The 24,173-nt window shown below is 40.5% G+C and overlaps 3 protein-coding genes across 6 annotated transcripts in view; 2 read left to right on the top strand and 1 right to left on the bottom strand.

The window, feature by feature from the left end:
- Positions 1–310: 310 nt before the first annotated feature.
- Positions 311–13,237, top strand: tmem62 (transmembrane protein 62). Its single transcript, XM_039786295.1, has 13 exons — positions 311–810; positions 1,242–1,353; positions 1,693–1,830; positions 2,305–2,350; positions 2,827–2,968; positions 3,697–3,821; positions 4,138–4,260; positions 5,271–5,426; positions 6,145–6,304; positions 8,597–8,795; positions 9,259–9,354; positions 9,498–9,616; positions 10,677–13,237. Exons 1-13 carry the CDS (start codon positions 610–612, stop codon positions 10,995–10,997), a joined length of 1,938 nt encoding a protein of 645 aa, XP_039642229.1. The 5' UTR covers positions 311–609; the 3' UTR covers positions 10,998–13,237.
- Positions 13,238–14,059: 822 nt separating this feature from the next.
- On the bottom strand, positions 14,060–19,258 carry ptgr2 (prostaglandin reductase 2). The gene is made up of 8 exons (XM_039786296.1): positions 18,814–19,258; positions 18,585–18,703; positions 18,089–18,280; positions 17,737–17,907; positions 17,158–17,367; positions 16,483–16,692; positions 16,320–16,359; positions 14,060–16,234 (listed from the first exon to the last, which is right to left on the bottom strand). Exons 1-8 carry the CDS (start codon positions 18,848–18,850, stop codon positions 16,170–16,172), a joined length of 1,044 nt encoding a protein of 347 aa, XP_039642230.1. The 5' UTR covers positions 18,851–19,258; the 3' UTR covers positions 14,060–16,169.
- A 93-nt stretch (positions 19,259–19,351) lies between these two features.
- Positions 19,352–24,173, top strand: part of mideasb (mitotic deacetylase associated SANT domain protein b) — a 29,735-nt gene continuing 24,913 nt past the window's right edge. The window contains exon 1 of one of the 4 annotated variants that reach the window (XM_039786289.1): positions 19,352–19,911. The gene's annotated coding sequence lies outside the window, so the exon portion shown is untranslated. Of the gene's footprint in view, positions 19,912–23,145; positions 23,547–23,598; positions 23,800–24,173 lie in introns of those variants that run through there. The other 3 variants (XM_039786288.1, XM_039786292.1, XM_039786291.1) reach the window with 3 other exon arrangements.

The raw sequence follows: 24,173 nt of genomic DNA, 5'->3' as shown, positions 1-24,173 counted from the left end.
AACACTCAAAGTGGGAGCTCTTTCTCTACACACTCTCTCGGTGACGTTTTCACTTTGCATCCAACCATTCAGAGTATTTTTTTTCCCCAGGATGGCGAAGGGCTCTGGTCCTGCCCTACTCTGTCTTACTCTGCCTCTGATTGGCTTACCCTAACATTCTTACCCTAACCCTAACCAATACCATTCATCTTGACTAAACCTAACCAACCCAACCAACCACGACAACACGTACGAGCCAATCAGAGGGAGAGTAGGGCAGGTCATACTTTTCCGATGCCTTCGCTATCCTAGGAAAGAAAATTGGCCGACCGGTCAGTATTCTGTGTTGGTAGCTGGTAGGTTGCAAGCTAACCTGCTGAGTTTCCGCCTCTGAAGGCAGCTGAGCCGAGCCGTGAATGAACCCCGCACCTCAATGTATCTCCCGTGGCCGCGATGGCAGCGACAGAAACGGTCTGAGTCTAAAATCTTAGCTATGTAGCTAAATGGTTCATACTACCTGTAGTTAATGTCAGTGGGATTCGTGTCCTTAGCTATTTCCACCAGTAGCTAGTTTTTTTCTTTCTGGGACACACGGCGGCAGCTAGCCCCCTCTCTCGCCACTACAGGAGGATGCTGAAGCTGTTCGGTGCACTGGTTATCCTCGGACTGGTCCTGGCGTGCATCACCTCCTGGGTGCTGGACAGCTATGACACGGCTTGGCACCCGAAACGGAGCGTTCAGCACCCGACTGTCCGTGATGGGGATGACTCTAAGGGGAGTTCGCCACCATTTCCCGGCGGCGAGTTGAGCAATATATTCTGGTTTATACAGGTAGGCTTTATTTCATCTCGCTAGCTAGCTTTGTTTGGTCTTTGGTCATTTACCATAAAAGGAACGATGAATTCCAAATGTAACCAATATGTCAATTTTTAATATTACTTACATTTAACATGAATGTAGAATACCTACCTTTGGCTTTGCAGTGTTGTCATAGGAAGCTAGCGGCGGTAGTTAACCCAGTGAACTCTCTCTGAATGATTGACAGAAAGAGGTCACTGACCACAGAAGTGTGTAAATGTAAGGTAAATGTTTGGTAATAAGGTGGTTCAGCAACACATTAAGTTGTAGTCAGACGTCATACCTTTTTGTGTTTTACAGCTCTCATATTAATGGAATAAAAAGGCAGATTTAAGACCCTTTTTAGCCCCTTTTTTATTTTGTATAAATCTATCCCTGATTCAGTTTTTTATGTCTGGTTCAAGGTGTCCGACATTCACATTAGCCGATTTCATGACCCAAGACGTATTCCAGATTTTGAAAACTTCTGCACTGACACAATTGAAGTGATTAAGCCAGTTCTAGTGCTTGCAACAGGTACAGTAATCTTCCCCATCTTTAACTAAAGCTATTATTATGTATGGTATGTTGTTCAAACTGTGTGTGTGTGTGTGTGTGTGTGTGTGTGTGTGTGTGTGTGTGTGTGTACGTGCGTGTGTGTGTGTGTGTGTGTGCGTACGTGTGTGTGTGTGTGTGTGTGTGTGTTTTTGCACCATGTTTTTGTTGTATTTTCAGCAGACCCTGTATGTGTCCAAGACAAATTTCCAATGAAGGCTATCTTATTATTATCTTATTATTATCTTATTAACTCTTGTAATTGAGGCCGACTGGCTGTTGCCATGTTGTTTCTCAGATGTATCTTTTCCACCTCCACAGGGGATCTGACAGATGCTAAAACAGAGAGTAAGGTGGGTTCCCTCCAGCATGAGGTGGAGTGGCAGGCTTACCACAACATCCTGAAGAGGTCACGTGTGATGGAGCGCACTAGGTGGATAGACATCCGTGGAAATCATGGTGATTAACCACAGCATTTTGTTATCTCAATGCTCTCTTCATGCTCAGTGGTTCAATGGAAACATCCCAGAGTACAATTATCAATTATCTGATGAATCCATTAACTGTGGTTCGCTTTCCCCTCTGTTATTGGATTGTAAGCTATTAGATGTGAAAGAAGATATCTTTAATTTGTAACTGTCAAAAAAAGAGGAGTGCTAATGTATGGATCTAGAGCTCCTCTGACCGCTATTATTGATCGCAGTTGTTGATGTGTGTCTTGTCTGTTTATCTGGTTCTATGGCAACAACATATTTTGTTCGATATCTTGCAGAAACATTAGCAAATCTGATTTGTGGATTGAATATGTGTTGTTCCTTTGGGAATTTCTCCATTAGACATTCTGCTCCTTAGCAGTACATTTTAAAGCTGTGGACTTGCCTTTTCTAGTTTATATTCTGCCAAATCTCACCATTATTTAATTTCTTCTGACAGATGCCTTCAATATTATTTCATTGGACAGCGTCAACAATTATTACCGGTCAGTATTCAAAGTTTAACACTACAGTAAATGTCTGATTTACATCCAGTCACAGTCTACTGCATGTCTTATACTGTAGCAGCAAGCTGAGTGTGAAGTCGATCAGAGCACACAGTAACTTCAATGCCTCTGAAACATGAGTAGTTGCAGACCTATTTATTGACAATAATCCAAGCTGTCTGAGCTTCCTGAGGACTAAAATAGAAGCAGAATCTGCATGAACAGAGACTGACTCTCTTGTCTTCTGATACAAATTATGTTTTATGTGACATTGCAGCTTCTGTTAATGCTGACTGATCTTTTATCTCCTAATGATGTGGTCATCCTCTGCCAGACAAAGTCTGTCTCCTATGCAAGCCTAATTTATTTATTTAAAATGCATCAAATTATCTCAGGACTCTATTAGGATTGGAGCGGCTGGCTCCATCCCAGACCACCGTATCTTGTTGATCACGTTGAATTTGTTCATTCCCTAGGAAATACTCGGCCAATCAGAAAGTAGGCTCTTTCCACTATGTTCACAAAACTCCCTTTGGCAACTACTCTTTTGTCTGTGCGGATGCCACTCTGACTCCAGGACCCAAGAGGCCGTACAATTTCTTTGGTATTCTCAACCAGGTACAACTGGCGAGCACCTTTTCTTGACAGAACATAAACATTTGCTGAATATTGTGACAAACTTCAGAAAGCAGAGAAACTATGAATACTGCAAGCACTCATTCTTTTATTACACTTGAAGATTAGAGAAGACAAATGATTTAAGGTTGCATTATATTACAAGGCAATGCATTGAATAGTAAACAGAAAAACAAAATGTGTTTATTTAAGAAATAGGCAAAGAGAAGGTTGTACTAACACACATTACAACCAATACAGATTCCTTGTACTTTAAATGGTCAACAGTGCTGTAAATGTGAATTTACTGAAAGGAAAACATAGTTCACAATCATTTTGGGGTGGCAGTAGCTCAGTCAGTAGGGAGTTGGGTTGGGAATTGGAGGGTTGCTGGTTCAAGTCCCTATACGGACCAAAGTACGGTGGTGGACTGGTAGCTGGAGAGGTGCTAGTTCACCTCCTGGGCACTGCCAAGGTGCTCTTGGGCAAGGCACTGCACCCCCAACTGCTCGCGGCACCTTTCCATGGGCAGCTCCCTCACTCTGACATCTCTCCATTAGTGCATGTATAGGTACTGAGCATGTGTGGGTAATTCAGGCATGTGTGTAATAACAGAGTGAAAACATTCTAATTTCCCCTTGCAGGATTAATAAAGTATACATTATTATTTTTCTGTGTTCAAATTAATAAATAAAGCACACAGTAGACGTTTTTTTCTCAATATATGACAGACTCAAATGGACTTGCTGGACACGTTCAGAGCTGAGAGTCTGAAAAGCAACCAGTCGATCTGGTTTGGCCACTACACCACCTCAACTGTCGTCTCCCCGTCTCCAGGAGTTCGGGACATGATGAGGTAAGAAAATGCTAACAGGGTGTGTAAATACATATTGTCATGCCATGCCATGACATAGTCTGCAAACATTCAACAGCCTGCTCTTTCGACATGCAAACTAACGAGACATTTATAACACAATCTCAGAGTGATGAACTCAAAGGTTGGCGGCATTTGACTGGCAGCAGGTTTTAATTTCCTCCTGTTAATCCTATTCAAGTACAAGTGATGGGACATTTTTCTTTTATTTTGCATTTTCAAGAATATTCAAAATATTTGTTTTGGCATATTATGACTAAGTTCTTACAGTTCTTACATTTTGACCTCTTGTGTTTAGATCTGCAGTTGCATATCTGTGTGGCCACCTGCACACACTGGGCGGCCTGATGCCCGTCCTCCACAGCAGACATCCCCAAGGCACCCTGGAGCTGGAGCTGGGTGACTGGATGGACAACCGCAGGTACGGAAAACAAAAAAGGGCCTTAGTGTTACAATTCAGGGGATTAAAGGACCCAAATGCAGGGAGAGGCAGGCAGGCAGGAGAAGGGCGGAGCTCGAGGATTTATTAATAAAAACACTAAAATGAACCAAGGGAGTCGTGGGAGAAGCAGCAGGCAAAAAAACAATTCCAAAATAAGTAAAAGGGATCCAAAAAAACCAAGGGAGTACAAAAACCAGGGAAATACAGGAAGGATAGAAATTGACCAGAACTGACACAGGGAAAGCACACAAACACACACACAAAACTATCTGACAAGAGACAAAGGGAACACCAAGGCTAAATACAAGAGGTAATGATCAAACAAGGAACAGGTGATACAACAGGTGAAACACATCAGGGCGGGGCAGGACAATCAGACAGACGGGAAAACACAGGAAGAAAAGACAAGACAGAAAACCAGACTGCCAAAATAAAACAGGAAACCGAAATAATCATCAAAGAACAGGAATACACAATACAAACAGGAAGACTAAACATAAACAATCCATGGAAAATATAGGAACTACAAACAGAAATACATACATAATAACATAAAAAACAGGGAAACAAAACCCTCAACACCACAACACTTCAATCAATGAATTCAATCGGTGGCCATAGGCAGTAATGTTTAGTTGTAAAAAAAATAAAAATAAATAAATAAAAATGTGTACCCCATTGCAATAATGCAATGTGCAACAATAGTGGATTATGCACATAGAAAATTGTTAAATCCTTTTTTGTCACGTTTCAGTCAGAACCCAACCAAAAAGTCACTGCTGCTCGCTACAGTAGCTAGGAAGCTCATCCACTCATAATAGGCAAGTGTCAATTTTAGCAAAAAATGAAATTTACTTAAATTAATTCATCATTTTTAATTATGCTGTTTATTCGGGTCCAGTTTGCCCTAATGTAATTAATTGTATCAGTCTAAGTATAAGTTTAGCTTGGTGAAGCTTGCAGAAACCCCGTCTCACATCTGTCTCCAGGTACAGGGTTCTGGCCTTTGACCACGACCTGCTGAGTTTCTCCGACCTGAGGTTTGAGCAGTGGCCTGCCGTGCTCATCACCAACCCCAAGGACGCACAGTATCTGCATCCTGGAGTGGAGCCGCTGGCTCGAATACGGAGATCAACACACATCAGGTGTCTGTTCTGTGTGTGTTGAACCATGAGGCCCTCACTGGCTCTACTACACATGTTTCCACAACAAACATTTTTACAGAGCACCTGCCCCTGTTACGTAATATACCCAGCTTGCAGTGTGGGATATTACATTACCGTTAAATAAACTGCAGTTACCTCTGCCTAGGAGGTTTTGGTTTTGTTACTAGCAGTATTGTATATGTCAAAATCTTGGTTTTTCGATGCCATTTAATAGACCGTTAGATCATGGCCCAGGGAACAAGTTAGTTAGTAAGTTAATCTTTTAAAGGACAAGTTAACGGGGCCACCTCTAGCTCACCCAGTAAGAGCGTGCGCCCCATGTAGGCTGAGGCCTTTGCAGCGGGTTCGAATCCAACCTGCGGCCCTTTGCTGCGTGTCATGCCCCATCTCTCTCCCACCGTTCCTGTCTATCCACTGTCACTCTGAAATACAGGAGAAAAAAAATTTAAAGTTAACATTATGAGACATGATGTGTCTCATGAATTAGTGCACTTTAAATGAAAATAACAAGCATGTACACCCTGTAATTGTCAATTATTTAATGTATCATGGTGCAGATTTTTGTCAGTAACACGTTTACAACATCGGCAGAGGTTGATCATAAAGTGTTTTTCACTAGGCGACAAGTAAGCATGATAACATAGCCTTTATCTTATTTTCAATATTACAAAATGTTAATTTTCTTTGTTCTCAATAGGATCTTGGCCTTCTCAGAGGCCCCAATCAAAGCGGTGCATGTAAGCGTAGATGGGAAACCTCTGGGGAAAGGCCACGCAGCCGGAGGGCCTCTCTATGTTCTGCTGTGGGATCCATCTCTCTACCTCACTGGACTGCACACCATCAGAGTTAAAGTGGAGGTCAGTACTAGGGCTGCACAATATATAAATATATAAAATATCATTTTTTTATTTTTTTATTGTTATGGCAATATCAACTGGCGCAAAAAAAACATCCTGAATGGCTGCGACATATCGCAGAAGACACTCCTGAGTTAGTTGAAAAAGCGTATCAGTAGAAAACTACACTTTAAAATGTAACTGTCATTCTTTAGTGGTACCTTTTATGTTAAATTCTTTCAATAAAATAATGTTGTGATGTTTTTTTTTTTATTCATCAAGCAATTTGCTGTATATTAGAATACTGAAAGCAGCAGAACTGAGCAGGGGAATGTGAACGAGTGGGAGGAGTGAGTGCTGGTGACGGTGGGACCCTGACACTGGGCACTGTGACGTTTTTTTTGTGCACATTTTCAGCCTTTATTTCGATAGGACAGCAGAAGACACGAAAGGGGAGAGAGAGGGGGAATGACATGCAGCAAAGGGCCGCAGGTCAGAGTCGAACCCAGGCCCGCTGCGTCGAGTAAACCTCTATATATGGGCGCCCACTCTACCAACTGAGTTATCCGGGCGCCCGTGTGCATGTTAAAATCCACTAAGTAGACAGGAGAGGACTTAAAAGTTTAACAAGTATATTATTTATATTAAAATCATAAATAGCATTAAGGTAGGTATACGTTGATCATTTATAATTCATATAAATCAGACTATTTTTATGTTATTAAAAGTTGGAGTTTAGTTGTTTTTATCAGTTGTAAGATCAATAAGCACTGTTGGTCAAGATCAAAGTAACTTTTGGAAGAAAATAAAATTAAAATGATGAAAAAAAAAAAAAACCCTTTTTCATAAGAATTACTTTCATGGTCAAACTGATATTAACTTTGTTGCTGCGCTCTTGTTGCTTTCTGACCACCGTCATACAGTGCTGCTTTCTGCACACACAACAGTATCCTTTTCTCATTTTGCCTGACTAAGCTGTCACAGTGCTCTTCCACTAAACACACTAAACACACAATACTATTCAACTATAATTTGTGTCCTCATACAGCACAGCCAGCTTGACTGATTATTTTTATTTCTTACACCCGGCACTGTGACTTTTAAAGTGCTGATATTATGCTCATTTTCAGGTTCATAACTGTATTTAGAGGTTGTACCAGAATAGGTTTATGTGGTATAATTTTCAAAAAACACCATATCTTTGTTGTACTGCACATTGCTGCAGCTCATCTTTTCACCCTGTGTGTTGAGTTCTCTGTTTTAGCTACAGAGTGAGGCATCTCACTTCTATCCCATCTTTGTTGGGCGTTGCACATGCGCTGTAGCTAGGTACGGCGCTACTAGCTAGAAGCTAACGCTGCTAGCGGTTAGCCACCTCGTTCTCAATGGCAAAACACTGCTACAACACACACGAGTTCACCCTATATATAGATGTATAGAGATGTATATGTATAGAGAGATGTATATGTATAGAACTACTTACGTGTCCCTCGTCTGCAGGTATTCCCCGTAGAGATGTTCCGATACCGATGCTGCCTAAAACGCTGGTATCGGTATCGGGAAGTACTGGTGTTCATGCACTGATCCGATACCTCGTAATAAAGCCCTAAAGAAAATCTACGTTAAAGTAGTTTATTTATCTTCTTTTTCCATTATAACTGACTGTCAAACTGCATAATAAAAGAAAGTTATGTGGCATTCAACAACAAAGATAGAAATAATATCCCATCCATACAGGGATAGTAGTATACAGTTGTTAAAACATAATAAAATATATGACACACTGGTATCGGATCGGTAGTCGGTATCGGCCGATACGCAAGTTCAGGTATCAGAATCGGTATCAGGAAGCAAAAATTGGTATCAGGCCATCTCTAATTCCACGCAAAGTTGGAAGTGCGCCCTCGTCCCCCGGCTAATCCTGCCTTGTAACTGACCGAAGTTGGAGAAACAGCTAGCTGATGTGGCATTAACTAAAGTGGTTAGCACACACCAAATGTTTCGGCCGATGACGTAGGCGGCCGTGCCGATTTTGACCAGCTCACCCGGAGACTGAAGGCAGGATACATTCAGAAACCCGTATCTCACTCAAAACAGCATGGATGTATTTTTTTTTTCAAGTTTGTATGCGTGTAGAAGCAACAGAGACACAAAATAACACCCCAAATCCCTGAAAAAGTGATTTGTTTTATTTATTTATTTTTCATAATATGGGCACTTTAATGTGGACTTTCTCATAGAACTTAAAAGTTTTATAAGACTTATGGAATTAACAATTAGCTCCTTTCTTACCTTTTTGTGTGTGCGTGTCAGGACTCGGCAGGCCGATCGTCAGTGCGGGAGCAGCACTTTACTCTGGAGGACGACCTGACTCCCAGCTTTGGTTTCGTGCAGTCCTTCGTCCTCCTCACAGACCACTACATCCTGGCCCGAGTGGCCTTCGTTTTTATCACGCTGCTGAATGTCGGGGTGCTGCTGGCCTTCAGATTCCTGCGTGTTCCAAGTGGAAGAGGTTAACTGTCACTAAATACCATTCATATAAATACATCATCATAATTTCATATTGATTACAGGCAAGTGAAGTGCAATTAACTGATGTTAGGATCTGCATGTGTGTGTGTGTGTGTGTGTGTGTGTGTGTGTGTGTGTGTGTGTGTGTGTGTGTGTGTGTGTGTGTGTGTGTGTGTGTGTGTGTGTGTGTGTGTGTGTGTGTGTGTGTCGAAAGGGTGTGTCAGATGTTTGTTGGGTGACCGTACAGATGTTTTTTTGTGTTTGTTAATGTTATCTGTTGATTGTTGGAGCAGACGATGCAAGAAAATGTCTGAATGTCTGAACAGACTATAAAATTCTATCTTATCTTAACATGTAGACTAAATGTTAGTGTATCATGTTAATAAATATAGGCTTAAGTAATTATTTAAATAACAATTGTTCTTGATATATTCATACATTTTTGTTTTGTCTATCATGGCCAGGATTGACCTCTCAAGCCTGTGTGTCCCTCCATCTGGTCAGCACAATGGACACCTTCTACTACTCCCTGCTGCTGTTTAACCTGTGTACAGCCTTAGGTGGGTCAACTGCTTTGTCTCATTCCCTCTTTGTCTGGCGCGTGACATAGTTCTTTCAAAATGCTGCTTTGCTTCACAGGCTTTCCTTGTAATCTTGCATCTGTTCCTATATAAATAACTCCTTGCTGTGCGGCTTCCCTCAGGTCCGTGGTTCATAGGAGAGATGATAGATGGCCATAGCGGTGCCTGCTTCGCCTTTGGGGTGTTCGTCGATGGACACTTCCTGGAGGGCAGTCTCACTTATGTTATTGGAGTCGTTCAAGTAAGTAAATCAATTTTATTCAGCACTTCTACATCTCAGTAATGTGTGTACATTAGCAAAAGGTCATATGACTACTTGTATGTGAAAGGGTTGGCTCGTAGTGATGAACCCACAGAGGATTATTATTACCCGGCTTAGCTCTACAGAGCTTTATAATGATTTCAGTTAATTGTTTTGTTTTTTTGGCCCACGATTTTACTGTTTTTGGTTAAGTCTCACCGCTCTCCTAGTGTTTTCTGCTACAGCAGGCAGGCTATTTTTTTTTTATCACAAAATCCTTTAAAACCAACATGCATGCTACCTGCCCAGCACCAAATGGCAGACAGACGCATTTAGCGACTAGCTGGTGAACACAGTGCAGCATTTAGCAACTAAAGAGGCAGATATTTACCTCGAGAGAGTGAATGTTGAACTTGCATTCATCAGGTGAAACACAACCCCAAATAAGTGTTAATGTTTCTCCATATCTGTGTAAGGCAACTGTTAAAAAGTTTGTAATATGTAAAAAAACAAAAAAAACAAAAGCACTTATATGTGGCTCTCTGTAGTTGGGCTTATTAGAAGCTAATGTACTTCTATATGATTCTTGCTGTTCTGAGTTTGTCCCTTCATGGTTGAATGCACCTACTGGAAGTCGTTGGATAAAAAGCGTCGGCTAAATGTAATGTCAAGGTGGTAATACGTCAGTGTCAGCTTGTTTCCGCTGCACCCAAGTGGCCCAAAAATAAGTTCTTAGAGTTTTAACTTTTTGAGTTTCTGACATATTAATCATGAAATAAATTAAAATCTTTTAGCGTTTTCTTGTAAAATGCTGAATACTTAACTCTTCAGCCTATACAAATCATGTATGAGCTGCTTATAAGTCATATTTACTCTAACCTGTGATGAGAGCACACAGGTAAATATCTCTTCATTTTCAGGGGTCACAAGCCATACAGGTTGTGAACCAACTTGCACTTAACATGGTCCGTCCCCTTGCTGTATTAGTGCTTCCTTGTACTACCTACATTGATAATCAAGAACTAATCACATCTAACTGGACTCATTTCCTCTCTGCCAGCTGCTATTCTTCAACATGCCCCTCACCTGTTATCTCTGCTGGTGCCTCCATCACCGTTGCCGCGGCAACACCTTCCGATCCCACTTCCTGGGGCCGGGCTGCCGCTGGCGGACTCTGGCAGTTCACCTCTTAATGCTGCTGCTGCTCACCTGGCAGGTTCACTCCTGCTATTTTCTCTTTGAGACCTACGGCCTTGTGGCATTTTTCCTGTCTCCAGTCCGCACATGGGCGTTAGGGCTCAGTCTGCTATTGGTCTACCGCGCCTGGACAGGCCCCACCCCTCTTGTTCGCGACAACAGCAAGAGCGTCTCTCCCTCTTGACAGTAATTGTGCCGCCACGATTTCCATCAAGTGTGACTCAGATATATTCTGCTGTCTCTATCCAACCTGAAAGCCCCCCACCTCCTTTCTTTCTTTCTCTCTCTCTCTCTCTCTCTCTCCCCCCCCTCTTTCCAAAAGCCAATTCACAGTACATCACTCAATATCCTGTTTAATGATAGTATTGTTTACTTAATATGCATGTTATTGTAAAGCACCGGTGAGCACATTTCTGGCCATATTCATAGCAATGTGTGCAAAATAGCCAAGTAAAATAGCCTATTTGAGAGGACTCGTCCAATGTGTGCCGCAGTTAACAGTATATTCTGCTGTGATTTAAGCTGACTCATTTACTTGAGCATTAGCACTTTTTTGGAAGTGTTGCCTAGGCCTAATGCCACTTCACCACTGCCAAAGGATGAATAAGCAAGATTTCACCTTTTATTCTTCCCTCTGAAAATCATTGTCATTCACTAATATAGGCTGGACGTGCCAAACCGATCCTCATGTTTACCTTCCGACACAAATTGGGTGGATAAGAAAGCTTCATTTTGTACACTGTAAGCTTTCCTATTTCCCCCATGGCTGACAGAGCATGGTAGTGACAATAACTCTGGTGAAGATAACCCAGGTAATGCAAGCTAAACGATCAAATTTTCAAGTTTTATTCTACACAATTACAGGACATCAAATTAGGGAAATTACAGATCTGTAGTTGATCTGTGTACAAGTAGTTATTGACTACACGCGTTTTTAATTAAAATGAATTTGTGGAAAATGAATGAAACCATTGCACACAACTGCCACTTAAAAATTGTCTCAATATTCGCATTGAATAGTTATATCAAAAACTTAAATGCCACTTGCCACCAAAACACAACAACAAGTTGGCTAGACTCTTCGTGCTCCTTCAAACGTGACTACAGAAGCAGCTGTTTGTTTCTCAGGAATGTGAGCACTTTAACAAAAGGCTGGTCCCAGTAGTATTTCAGGACAATGTTTTTATACTCCATAGTAGCTCAGTGAACTAAAACCCATGTTAAACAATCGAGATGTGTGGTGGCTAAAAAACAAAATGAATGTGTTATAGATGTGGTGAAATAAGATGAACCAGTACTATGCTGTTTTAATTTATTCTTTCTGATTGTATTGAGTGATTTCTTTTTTTATAATCCCTTCATGTTATATATCTGCACAGGAAATGGGCATTTCTTGCATTGGAAGGTAATTGGACCGCTCTGTGTGTAAAAAAAAAAAACTGTTTGTCTGTAACGTTCCAATTTCCTTTTTGTGAAGGTGTGAGCAGTAAACTGTGTCTGTTGCACTCTTTTAATCCTTTCTAGTCAGTAGTATCAGGTGCCTGGATTCCCCAAGAACAAACTGATCTTAAAACAAAAAGGGTGAAGACCACATTTATCAAGTGTTTTAATGGAAGCAATGTTCCAACAGTTAGAGTTAAATCATGGTTGTTTTTTAAGCCATACCCAGTGTGTGTGCAGAATAATTGCTGTGTTGTAATAAGACATGCAGTTTAATATTAGAACAGCTGCTAGACTCTGAGAAAACAAAATTATGTGCACTCTTGATGGCAATGTTTTTACTAACTTTTCCTCCCCCTTCTCTGCAAAAACAAGTATTTTTGTACAGGAGCACTACCAAATGTATAATTCCAGCATAAAGACGGATATTAAAAATGTATGGATTTTTGTTATTGGAGAGTTCTTCTCCAATGACGCTGAGTACCTCTCACAAGCTATGTAATCTGTCCACAAGGAGGCAGAATTGTGTTGCATTTCACTCCCACCCTTCGAATCATGCATGGAATTTTATTTTTATTTTTTTCCTTTTTCTTTTTGCAGAAAAGCACCAAAACCATATCTCGATGAGACAATTGTGATAATGTATTAATGCTCACTGAATATGTTTAACTATGAATCTGGGTGTGATGGGTCTGTACTGTACATCGATTTGACTGTTGACAAGAAAAACAGACATCGACCCCACCACCATTATGTCTCTGAGAAGGAATATATGGCAATTGATACTGGTACTGGTGTTCACTTATTGACCTATTCTGCATCCCCTCCTATGTTCAAACACTAAAAGTGTATGAATGAAAAGATGATGATTTTACACCAGCCACATATTTTTCTTGTGACTACTGAAATTGGAGCCAACCACAATTTTATTTTATTAATGGTTTATAGTGCTGTGGAATAAAATGTTCATTACAGTAAATCATATACATTGTGTTTGTCTTTACGTTATTGTCACATAATGTCACACAGGAGTGTACAACAAGAATACAGAGCCCAACACTACCCAAACATGAGTAAAAAAAAAAAATATGATTTTGTCAATAATAGGCTACTGTTAAATAAAATGGAATGCAAAATAAATGAAAAAAGAAAATACTTTATATTTCTCCTTTGAAGTCCAATCAGCTGCACTCTTATTTTACTTTTTCTAGCTCTTTTTCCTGTTTGTTTGATCTTGGTACCCATTTAATAATTTATCTACATCTAACATGTCCTACTTCATGCATATGATAATGATACTGGCATTGGTATGTAGCTTTACTGAAAACTTTGGCAGGGAAATAAATACAATAAGCACCAGCATTTTCAGCTAGTTATAGCTCTTCATGAAACTAAACCTGCTAGTTAATGTACTATTTATCATCTATACTGCTAAAGCATCAGTCTTATAGTCTTTGTTGCTGAAGCACTTTAGTTGAAAAGCTTGTGCAAACAAAATTAAGTTAGCTAATGCTACTTTAAAATCTTTAGTTAAAACAGTTTATTAAGAAACAAGACATTACTTCTTCACACAGGCAACATCAAGTACCTAGGGATTCAGATTTCCCCCAAGCTATCAGAACTTTTCACCCTCAACTATACTGCCCTTCTCAGGAAAATCGAAGACGAATATAAACGCTGGTCTTAACACCCACTCACACTCATTGGAAGAATAGCTGCAGTCAAAATGAAAACCTTACCCCAGATTAACTACCTTTTTTCTATGATCCCCATCACTCCTACAGACAAATGGTTCAAAACTCTCAATTAATTAACAACACAATTTTATTGGAAAAACAAAAAACCGAGAATATAACTCTCAACACTACAAAATAAAAAATCACATTGTGGGCTTGAGGCACCAAACTTCTATCACTACTTCCTGGCAAATCAATTACAGTACATGGTTAAATGTATCAATATACATAAGCACAATTACCCATGGCTGGAACTGGAACAAAACCAATGCACAAACATCCCAATTGCAGATCTCCCCTTCCTCTCACAATCAATCAAGAAATCCAACTTCTGCCAACGCATTACCATCTATTCAACTCTGACAGCCTGGTGGAAAACAAACCAAATCACAAAATCATCACTAGAATTAAACAAGTTCACCCCACTCTGGCACAATCCAGTGTTCATGTTACAGAACAAACCTTTTTACTTCTCCATATGGGCACAAAAAGGAATCACACACCTTCACCACCTATTTGAGAACAACCATTTCATGTCATTTAACACACTCACAGAGAAATATGGGGTTGGGAGAGAACAGTTCCTTCAATATCAACAACTTAGACTTAAAATAAAAGATAAAATCCGAATCACTGGAAATTCAGGAATCCGTTGTTCATTTCTCTAGCTGGCCTCCAAAACTGGAAATCAAAGAATTCTTGCCACATCAATCACTGGACAAATTTAATCTCAGAATACATCTCAATGGAAAAACACAATGCACACAGAGAGAAGCAAATATCAGCCTTTGAAGATACCTGGTCCCCATTTCTAACATTTCTAAATTCAACAAAAATATAACTACAAGCTGTACATTATTTATATAATTTAATTATTCTAATTTCTCTTTTTTTTCCCTTTTCATTATTTTTTTCCTTACAGTTATCACTTTACTCATACACACACTAGCAACACCATCCACACTTATGCATAACATGTTTTTCCAACTCCCTTCAAACACGAAAACCGTGATCAACCAAATATGAATCGTAGATCATTCTACCCAATTATTAATAATACATTCTGGGGTGGTGGTAGGAAAAAAAGAAACAAGACATTAAATCCCATCTACACAATGTCAAGGATACAACAATACAGTCCAGTTTTCTTCTTAAAACTAAGCCACCCGTAATGTTAATTGGGTTCATGCTGTATTCTGCTGGCGTCACTGTATTAACTCTTGCACTTTTTTTGTAGCTAAAAGCACTTTAGCAAGCAAGCTGCAAAGTTAGCTAGCTAAAATATCTTTCACTTAGTTATTATAACATAACATTATGAGAGACAATAAATCACATATACACAGTAAAGTCCAAAGTTTCCATTGTGGTCCAGGAGACATGACAATAATGCTATGAAGATAGAAGCTACTTTCAAATAGTTTTTGCACACTAACTTTTGTTATTAGCTTGCCAGCCTTTTGCTGCATATTTATTTAGACAGTGATGCTTAAGCAATATACAGTATATGGATGATTAACATTAGACCTTCATATACATAGTTTTATGATTCAAGTTTGGGCTAGGTAGCTAGCTGAGAAGGCTGGTAATTTGTGTGTTCATTAAGCTAGCAGTGTTTTCAGCTAAGCTAACTAGGCAGTGTCCTTGATTGCTACAGTGACTTAGTTATTTTACCTCCAATCAGATATTTTTTCAACTGATTGAAAGTAAAAGAAGAAGAAAAACTCCTTTTGTATTATTGTACTAAAAATTTTTGTCATTGACCTTTTACTGCCTTTTGTCAGTTTCGGGGCTCCATACAAGAAGACATCTGCTGATGTCATATTATGGTACTGGTACAGTATGGGCAGTGATTTTGTAGATTATTATCATTAGGCAGTACTGGAATATTGTACTCTACAGTATTACTGCTACAACTATTTCCAAAAGTCTAAATCAATAAGTATTCAATTCAAGACTTAGATTGAACTTTTAAATTTAATTTATTTTTTCTCAAGAACACAATTTCAAAGAACATTGTGCAATTTTTCATTCATGGTTTATAATTGTAATCAACTGGCATCAGCTAATCAATGCAATATATTACTACAGTTCATTAAGTTAATGTTAATGGTGATAGAAAGGCAACTGTGAGTTAATTTCCCAAGGCGTCCGTCTTGTCAGAGCAGCTACAGTGATTTTCTTCACTCTGATATCTTTATAATTTGCTTGCCAATGTTTCCCCCTTTCATCATAGAGCAAAATGCATCTGCAAGAAAATGAAAAGAATGATTCAACTCCTGTCACGTTAACAAAAAAAGTCATACAAAATGCAAAAATTAAAACCTACATACCTCCCATATTTTCGATGCCATTAACCACAGTTTCCAGCACCTGCAGAGTGAAAGCAGAATTACTAAAGGATGTGACGAGACAGACGGGGAAGAGGCATGCATTTTGCAAACGAACAAGGACACCCACACACTCAACCACGCATCATCACCATTTCCTCCTTACATTGATTTGGCCTGATTTAACTCGCTGGCTCAGTTCACAGAGGGCAGCTTCTGCTTTGTGCATGTAGTTAAGCACCATAAATCGCTCCCGGGTGATGTTCTTCCTTCGCAGGGTTTCGTGTATCTCCTCGCTCAGGGGCGGAGGATACGGCACGTCCTTGTTGTACTGCGAGATCTGCCCACACAGGATCACATGGCCGTCTTTGTTCATCTGGAGGTAAGAAGAGTTGGAGAGGTCAATGTGTGAGATTGAATTCATAAGACACAAAACACTCACTTCAGAATCACACTTCTAATTTGCTAATGTTGCTAGCACAATGGACCTTTTTCACAGCAGACATTTTGACTTGTCATAGTAGGAAAAACACAGCTGAAATTAGTAACCTTAACACTGGCTCAATTCCATCAAGTGTCCCAGTAAGCTATTTCAGTGAGTCAGCATGCACAATACCAGGGCCTCTCCTAAGTGGAATGCAGCCATCAGTAATGGTTTGGAATACACCTGTGCTTTTCCTACTATGACATGTCAACATGTGTGCCGTGAAAAAGGTCTATAAGGGAAAGAAAACAAACTAACACTTTAAATTCACATATTTTCCAGCCAGATAAACCACAAATGAAAGTACAACATACACTACATTATTCTCTGCACACGCAGACACAACTCAAGCAGTACCTGTGCGATTACAGTATCACTGATGGCACCTCCCACGTTATCAAAGTAAACATCTATGCCATCAGGGCAGTGGTCCTTGAGCCTTGTAGGGACATCCTCTTGACGGTAGTTGATGGCTGCAGAAAAGCCCAGGTCATCCACTAAAGCTCTGCACTTCTCATCAGAACCGCAAATCCCAACCACTCTCACACAGCCATCCAGCCTGCCAAACTGGAAAAATGGAAGCAGGGTGAAATGATACAATCAGGATTTGAGTTCCTTTTCTTTGTGATCTAATCTCGGTTTATGTTAGCATATGTGGTTAGCTAGATTAGATCTGCTATCCTGAGTGTGGTATTTGGAATATAACAGTTATATCTCCCACCAACCATCTTGCCTTTATCTTCCTTACATTTAAACCCATTAAAAATCTGAAATATTCTTACCTACTCTAAGAAAACTTGGTATACCACAAAGTAAACGTGTAGAAACCCTACAATTTTAAGAATGCTGTTTCCATGCATTTGGCTAGTATCTCAGTTAGCTACAATTGTGTGCAAGATACTTATTGGACCCGAATGTGAAATACGCTGTAGTTACCTGTCCAGCTATGGAGCCACAGGCCCCAGCTGCACCGCTCACCACCATGGTCTGATTGGCTCCTTGGATCACATTACCCTTCTCCCTTATGCCCAACAGTGCAGTGAGGCCTGTCATGCCAACTGCACCCAAAAGGTAGGACAAGTGCCCATCAACCAACTGTGGGTCAACCTGCAATAGACAGAAGGTAATATCACAAGCGTTGGTATTAATTATGTCAGTATTCACAGACGGCTTGCTTGTCATATGCAGGTAACTTTTAGTTCATGCATGCATTTTAAAGTCATTCTCTTTTTTTTTGTGCAAAATATTAACTATGTCCCCAATGTTGACAAACATCAATATGCCACACCTTCTGTAAGACACTTCCTTTCATAACAGCATAGGTCTGCCAAGGCCAGTTGAATGCAGTGACCACACCTCCCTCACTGCAAGTAGTGCAGCGGCTGGACTCAACCACGCCGACACCTCCACCATCCACACTCTCAGACAGCTGCCATGGAGCCACATAATCAACACCGGTGTCTTCATTCATTCTGCATCGCTGAGAAGCAAAAACAGATAGATACGTAGAAATTATGGAGATGGGAAGCTTTGCGTGTGTTTTTTGCTTGAGTCTTGCCTTAACCTTTCTATAGATAACACATATAGACCACTAGCTGACATAACTTTGGTTGTTTAATTGCAGTGACAAAAAGAAGCTTGAGTCCTAGTTTCTTCACTGAAAACCTTTTGTTTCGTAACTTTAAATTTATACCAGACAGTCTTTTTTTTAACCAGACAATCCTTAATATGCATAAGCAGATACAATAACTTCAAATGTAGGTCCATTCTGACTGTATCAATACCATGTAAGGGTCTACAGAGAGGCAAAGCGTCCGAACAAGAACCTCCCCATCTTTCAGGTCAGGTACCAAAGTCGTCTCCTCCACACGGAAATTTTCAGGAACTGGCGCCCCGTTTTTACCTTAGGGTATAAATAAGTGGTTAGAGGGAACGTTAGCCGCACGGTTGCACTAATGTTGCAGCACGGGACACAAGACAACAGGTCATCTTCTGTTATGAAAAGTTTCCTACCTGGTCGTGAGTTGAGAACGACTCTCTGCACCTGCATCCTTGAAAAGTGACGTTAGCCTTAATACGTAACGTTACGCCGAGTGGTATCTAACCAGACCTGGCAACAAACGTCAGGCTTAACGTCAGGCTTTTATGTGTGCAAAGGTCACAGCGTTAAAAAAGTGTTAAAAGGTGGATGCAACACGAGAAAATGACCAACTAATTACAAAACCTTTTCTAAATACTGTGTTTACGGTGGACGGGTTGCTTTTGTTGTCTGTATGGTCTGTAGGCTAACGTAGCAGAAAGTCTCATTAAGTGCAAAGCGAGAGGCTTCCCTGTTACCAACTTCTGTCTTCGTTTAAATCCCGTTAGGCACTTGGAACAATATTCTGGGAGCATGCTATGGAGCATCTCATATTTTATTCAGTGTCTATTTTTTTAAAACATATTTAATTAAACAGTGAGCTAGTGACCGTTGCCGTGTGACACCCACTGTCGATATCTTTTTAAAAACATGTCTCTTTAAGTTTAGCAGGCAGCCGTTTCATTTAGCGCATGCGTAATATGCCATATGTCGAATTAATGGCCAACGTTAGCTACATTTCTAAGCTCTAAATGCTAATGTTAGCTATGAAAGTGCGACATTATATTCCCGATGCTCTAGTGTAGGGGGTATTTACTATCTTGCCGGTCCTTGTTGGTCTTTTCCTATGTGCAGTTGAGCCGTTAAAGCAGCAAATCAGAAACGGTACGCGTCCTCAACAACCTTTTTTTTTTTATTAATTCAGCTCATCGACACTGCAGCTATGGAAGTATATTTAGCAGTGAATTTGAATACATTTACAATCTGTGTTGCCAATGCAATCGATCCGTTTCTCATCAAAGATTGTAAACGTGGGTAGGTCCCAGTAGATTGCAGTATTGATTGCTAGCTGAAAGTGTTTCAAAGTGGGAAGTGACGCTTTGTGGAGGAATCTGAGGAAAAAAATAAAAAGTTTACGGTTTCATTAGTAAATCGCTGCCGTTACACTAGCTTACTGTCAACTTTAGCTGCAGCAGGACACCGTCAAAACGGGGAAATGAAGGCGCATGTGCCATGGAGGAACAGAGTTTAATGTAAGTACTGTAGCTGAAGTTATTCGCTTATGCATGCCATCTATGCTAAGTGTTTCTGATGGTTTAGTACGCTGTCATTAGCCACATGAATGTGTTGTTTCTAGACAGCTAGCTTTAGACAGAATATAGCGTTAGCTAGCTTCGCACCTGATCTGATCTCTCTTCTCTTCCCCCTCACACACGAAATGTCAAGTTCCAAGAAGGTCCCAGAGGAAAGACACCCATTCATATAGCTACATCACCAGTAACGTTAGCTAAGTTTGTATTATAGATCCTTGATCTTTGCTGTGCAGAAAAAAAAACCCTCCTACAAAATATGTCATCAACATGATCAGCATGATCAGCAGATAACATGCTGAGTTTGTAAGTCAGTTCTAAAAATCAAGTATTTCCAGTATTATCCATATTATTCTTTTATAAAAAAAAAAATCAAGCCCAATCAATCAAGGGTTTGAACTATAAAATGTCGTGGTCCCTCACCATATCCTTTAAAGATATTATCTTTACAATGAAATAAAACAGAAAAGGGTAGCAAAGCTATACTTTCAAGGGTATGCAAACGTCAGTTATTTGGCATTTTTGCTTGAAAAATAAGGATTATTTGATTATTACCAGTTTCTGAATAATTGTTTGTCAGTTGACTTTTAAACACTATTGGTATCAGCTTCGAAAAAGCATGCAGCCAAGAGAAAAGGCTGTTTGACACAAACACATACACCACAATTCCCAGTGCAGTGGCAGTGTCATCAGTGGCAGACATGTCAGTCTGACTCGACTTCTTGTCAATGGCATCTGTGAATATTTTCAGGCTTTGCACGTTATTTTAAGGGTCACAGAGAAGAGAGAGAGAGAGAGAGTCTGGGAGAGCCAGACTGCAGTCCTGCAGAGTCTGGATGACACATGCCTGGTCATGTCCAATGCCGTGATATTGTAACATTTCCAACATCTTCCCATTATACTTGCTTTTTTTCACAGCAGACATTTCACCTTGTCGTAGTAGGAAAAGCACAAGTGTCACTAATAACAGTATGTGTCCCAGAAAGCTGTGGCAGTGTGACAGTAGTAGCATGACCCTTACACTGAAATGGCTAAATGAAATTCACCAATGGCATCAATCATTTTATTATTTACACCTGTGCTTTTCCTTTTGTGACGTGTCAGAATGTCTGCTGTGAAAAAGACCTATGCAGTCTTGTGATGATCACCTACATTCATTTTCTATTTAACAACTAATCGATACATCAACTAACCGTCTAAGCCATGAGTCTTCAAGGCCAAGGACCCCTTAGCTAAAAGAGACAGAGCTGGGACCTCCTCCTGCATATATTGTATTAAACTGAGCTGCACATTAAACTGGGTGGATGGATGGATATTCACACATTATTTATACATCATATTTTAATGTTAAACATAGATGGGAAAGGCACAGTGTTTAATTTTAATGTATATTTTCAGACAATTTAAAAAATGTATCAAACAATAATTTGGCGGCCCCCTGGAGTAATTCTGAGGACCCCCAAAGTGTTGCGGACCCCCTGTTGAAGATCTCTGGTTTAAACTCTATACTGAATTATCAATATTGATTATTTTGTTTGGCTGACTGATTAGTCAGCAAATTGTTTCCAGACTGCTTTACAGGCGGTTGTTTGCCTCATGATGACCAGGGTCACTTTTTATGTAGGCTACATTACATCACTGAATAGTCCACAGATCTCCTTGCAACATTTAGGCCTGGTTAAGGATTCATCAGGTATGATTTTAAAGTGCTCATATTATGCTCATTTTCAGGTTCATAATTGTATTTAGAGGTTGTACCAGAATAGGTTTATGTGGTTTAATTTTCAGAAAACACCATATTTTTGTTGTACTGCACATTGCTGCAGCTCCTCTTTTCACCCTGTGTGTTGAGCTCTCTGTTTTAGCTACAGAGTGAGGCATCTCACTTCTGTTCCATCTTTGTTGGGAGTCGCACATGCGCAGTACCTAGGTAAGGACTACTAGCCAGCCAGCAGCAGAGTATGAGGGAGTGCCACGCTAGCAGCTAGGCGAGCATTATAACGTGTGTTACAAAGTGACGCACGTTTGTCTCTGAAGTAAAGGCTGGACTACAATAGAGCTGTTTGGAGCAGTTTGTGAACAGTGTTTTCTGTTGGAGATGGTAAGTCCCTTTGGGGTGGACTTTGGGCTTTTTCACTTTGTAAACCTGTAATGTGCACAAAAAGATATATATATAACCCAATACAGGAAACGGAAAAAGCCAAAAAGCATAATATGAGCACTTTAATTCATCCTGAAACTCACACGCACACAGGTTAAGGCCAGTTAAACACTAAGATAATACTGTTTGTAACTATCCTAAGTTAGACATTATGTCTTTCTTCTTGTTATTTAACAATATCTTGTATTTTGATAATCTATTTTTTTTTTAAACAAGCAAAAATGCTAGACACTATCTGGTATATTGTGAGGATTTGCTGCTTATCTCTGTTTTCTATCATTTTAAGTAAACGTGAAGGCATTAGACCTTAGGATTTTTCACAATTTTATGAAATTTTCGATACCAAATGATAAATTGAGAAAATAATCAGCAGATTAATTGATAATGAAAATAATTGTTTGTTGCAGCCCCAATGTATTCGTTGTGTATGTCATTTATTAAGTAACATCACCAAACTAGCTTCTTCTTTTTCTCTGTCTCAGTATAAATTGAGTACCTTTTAGGTTTAGGGCTGCAGCTAAGACTTAAAAAAAGTAAACCTTTAAAATCATTTCGGGATTTGATGTGTGATGGATATGTACGTGTATATGTGATTTTTCTAAAATTATTTAGAAACACTCATTTCATACTGAAAGTATCACCAGCAGCTTTAACATAAACAAAATGTGTTTTCATATTTTCTCCCACACCCTCATGGGGCCTTTCTGCAGCTGCTGCTCGCTGTGTCATGTGCATAAACCACGCGTGCATTTCAAGAGAAAGTTGGTCTGTAAAAAGAAGTGTGTGACTTTGAAAGAAAAGTCCATTTAAAACTGTACTGTGCCCGGTGCGTCCTTTCCCCTCCATCCCCGCGGTCCTCCCATATGTGTCGGAATTTCCCGCATGGACTGAGAGGGATCTTGCCCCGTAAATTACAGCGCCTTGCATGTCAGAGGAAGGCCTTTTATGGGCATGGAAGTAGGTGTGGCCAGCGAGCTGGCGGTGGAAAGGGGGGGGGAATCACAAGACAAGCAAGCAGAGAGACACAGGGAGAGTCGATGTGCAGCAAAAGGCCGCATTGCCAGTTTGAGTTTTTTTTTGTGTGCAATCCTATTGCACTAACGTGCAACAGACAGCGGCGGCATTGCGCCCGCGTTTCTGCAGATTGGCGTTGCCGACCGGGAAGGACTCTGTTTACGCATCGACCCTGTTTTCCTGTTGACTTTATAGCAAAGGTGGGAGGGGGGCGGCTTGTTGAAGGAAAAAGTACCAGTGAGTGAGGTCAGCAGCATAGCATGAGTCAACCTTGGGGATGTGTGCAGTCATCATCGGAGGTCTGTATTGTGCGGGCTTGCTGCCGCTGCTGGCCGCACAGAGCTGCCAGTGTGCGACCCTGCGGGCTGGGCTGCCCTTAGTAGCAGCTTTCATCACTAACACAGTAAGTATCGGGACAGACAGTGCTGCAGCTGCGGTGTCGATGACTGTGGCGGCGTTGTTGTTGTTGTGGTCGGCAGTTCATGTTATTGTTGCCACATCTCGCTGACAAAGTTTTGTTTACCTCGCTGAGACGCACTGCTGTTGACCAAGCGTCTGTGGGATGTTTTTTAATGTCACGATCAAGGCGGATTGACTGCACAGAAAGAGACATGTGACTTATCAACCACCTTTTTGACAAGTTGAATCGATCCACGGTATGTGTTAGTTTGCTGTGCCACCACACTTTTTATCACGCGGGCTGCATTGTTGGCTCGGTTTGTTGCAATGGGACATGGCATTAGTGACTGGATAATCCGTTTTCTGCAACAAAGGGTTTCTCGTAAATAGCGCTGAGCTGGCTGGCCACAGAAAGTGATGTGTAGGGACGGGGACGGGGGTGGGGGGGAAGCGAAGAGTCCTGTTGTGGTTTTTTTCTTCTCATATTTTCTTTTATTTGTCGTCTCTTGCACGCTGCAGGCCTAGCATGCCCGCTGATGTGCGAGCAGTGCAACACGGGCTGGTTTTAAATTAGGAAACAGCGATGGATTAGGGCGGCTAATTTCCCTTGCCATGTATCTTTAGCCGATTT

Source organism: Perca fluviatilis, chromosome 20 (assembly GCF_010015445.1).
Source record: "Perca fluviatilis chromosome 20, GENO_Pfluv_1.0, whole genome shotgun sequence".
Lineage (NCBI taxonomy): Eukaryota > Metazoa > Chordata > Actinopteri > Perciformes > Percidae > Perca > Perca fluviatilis.
This window is presented reverse-complemented; position numbering and strand designations above follow the sequence as displayed.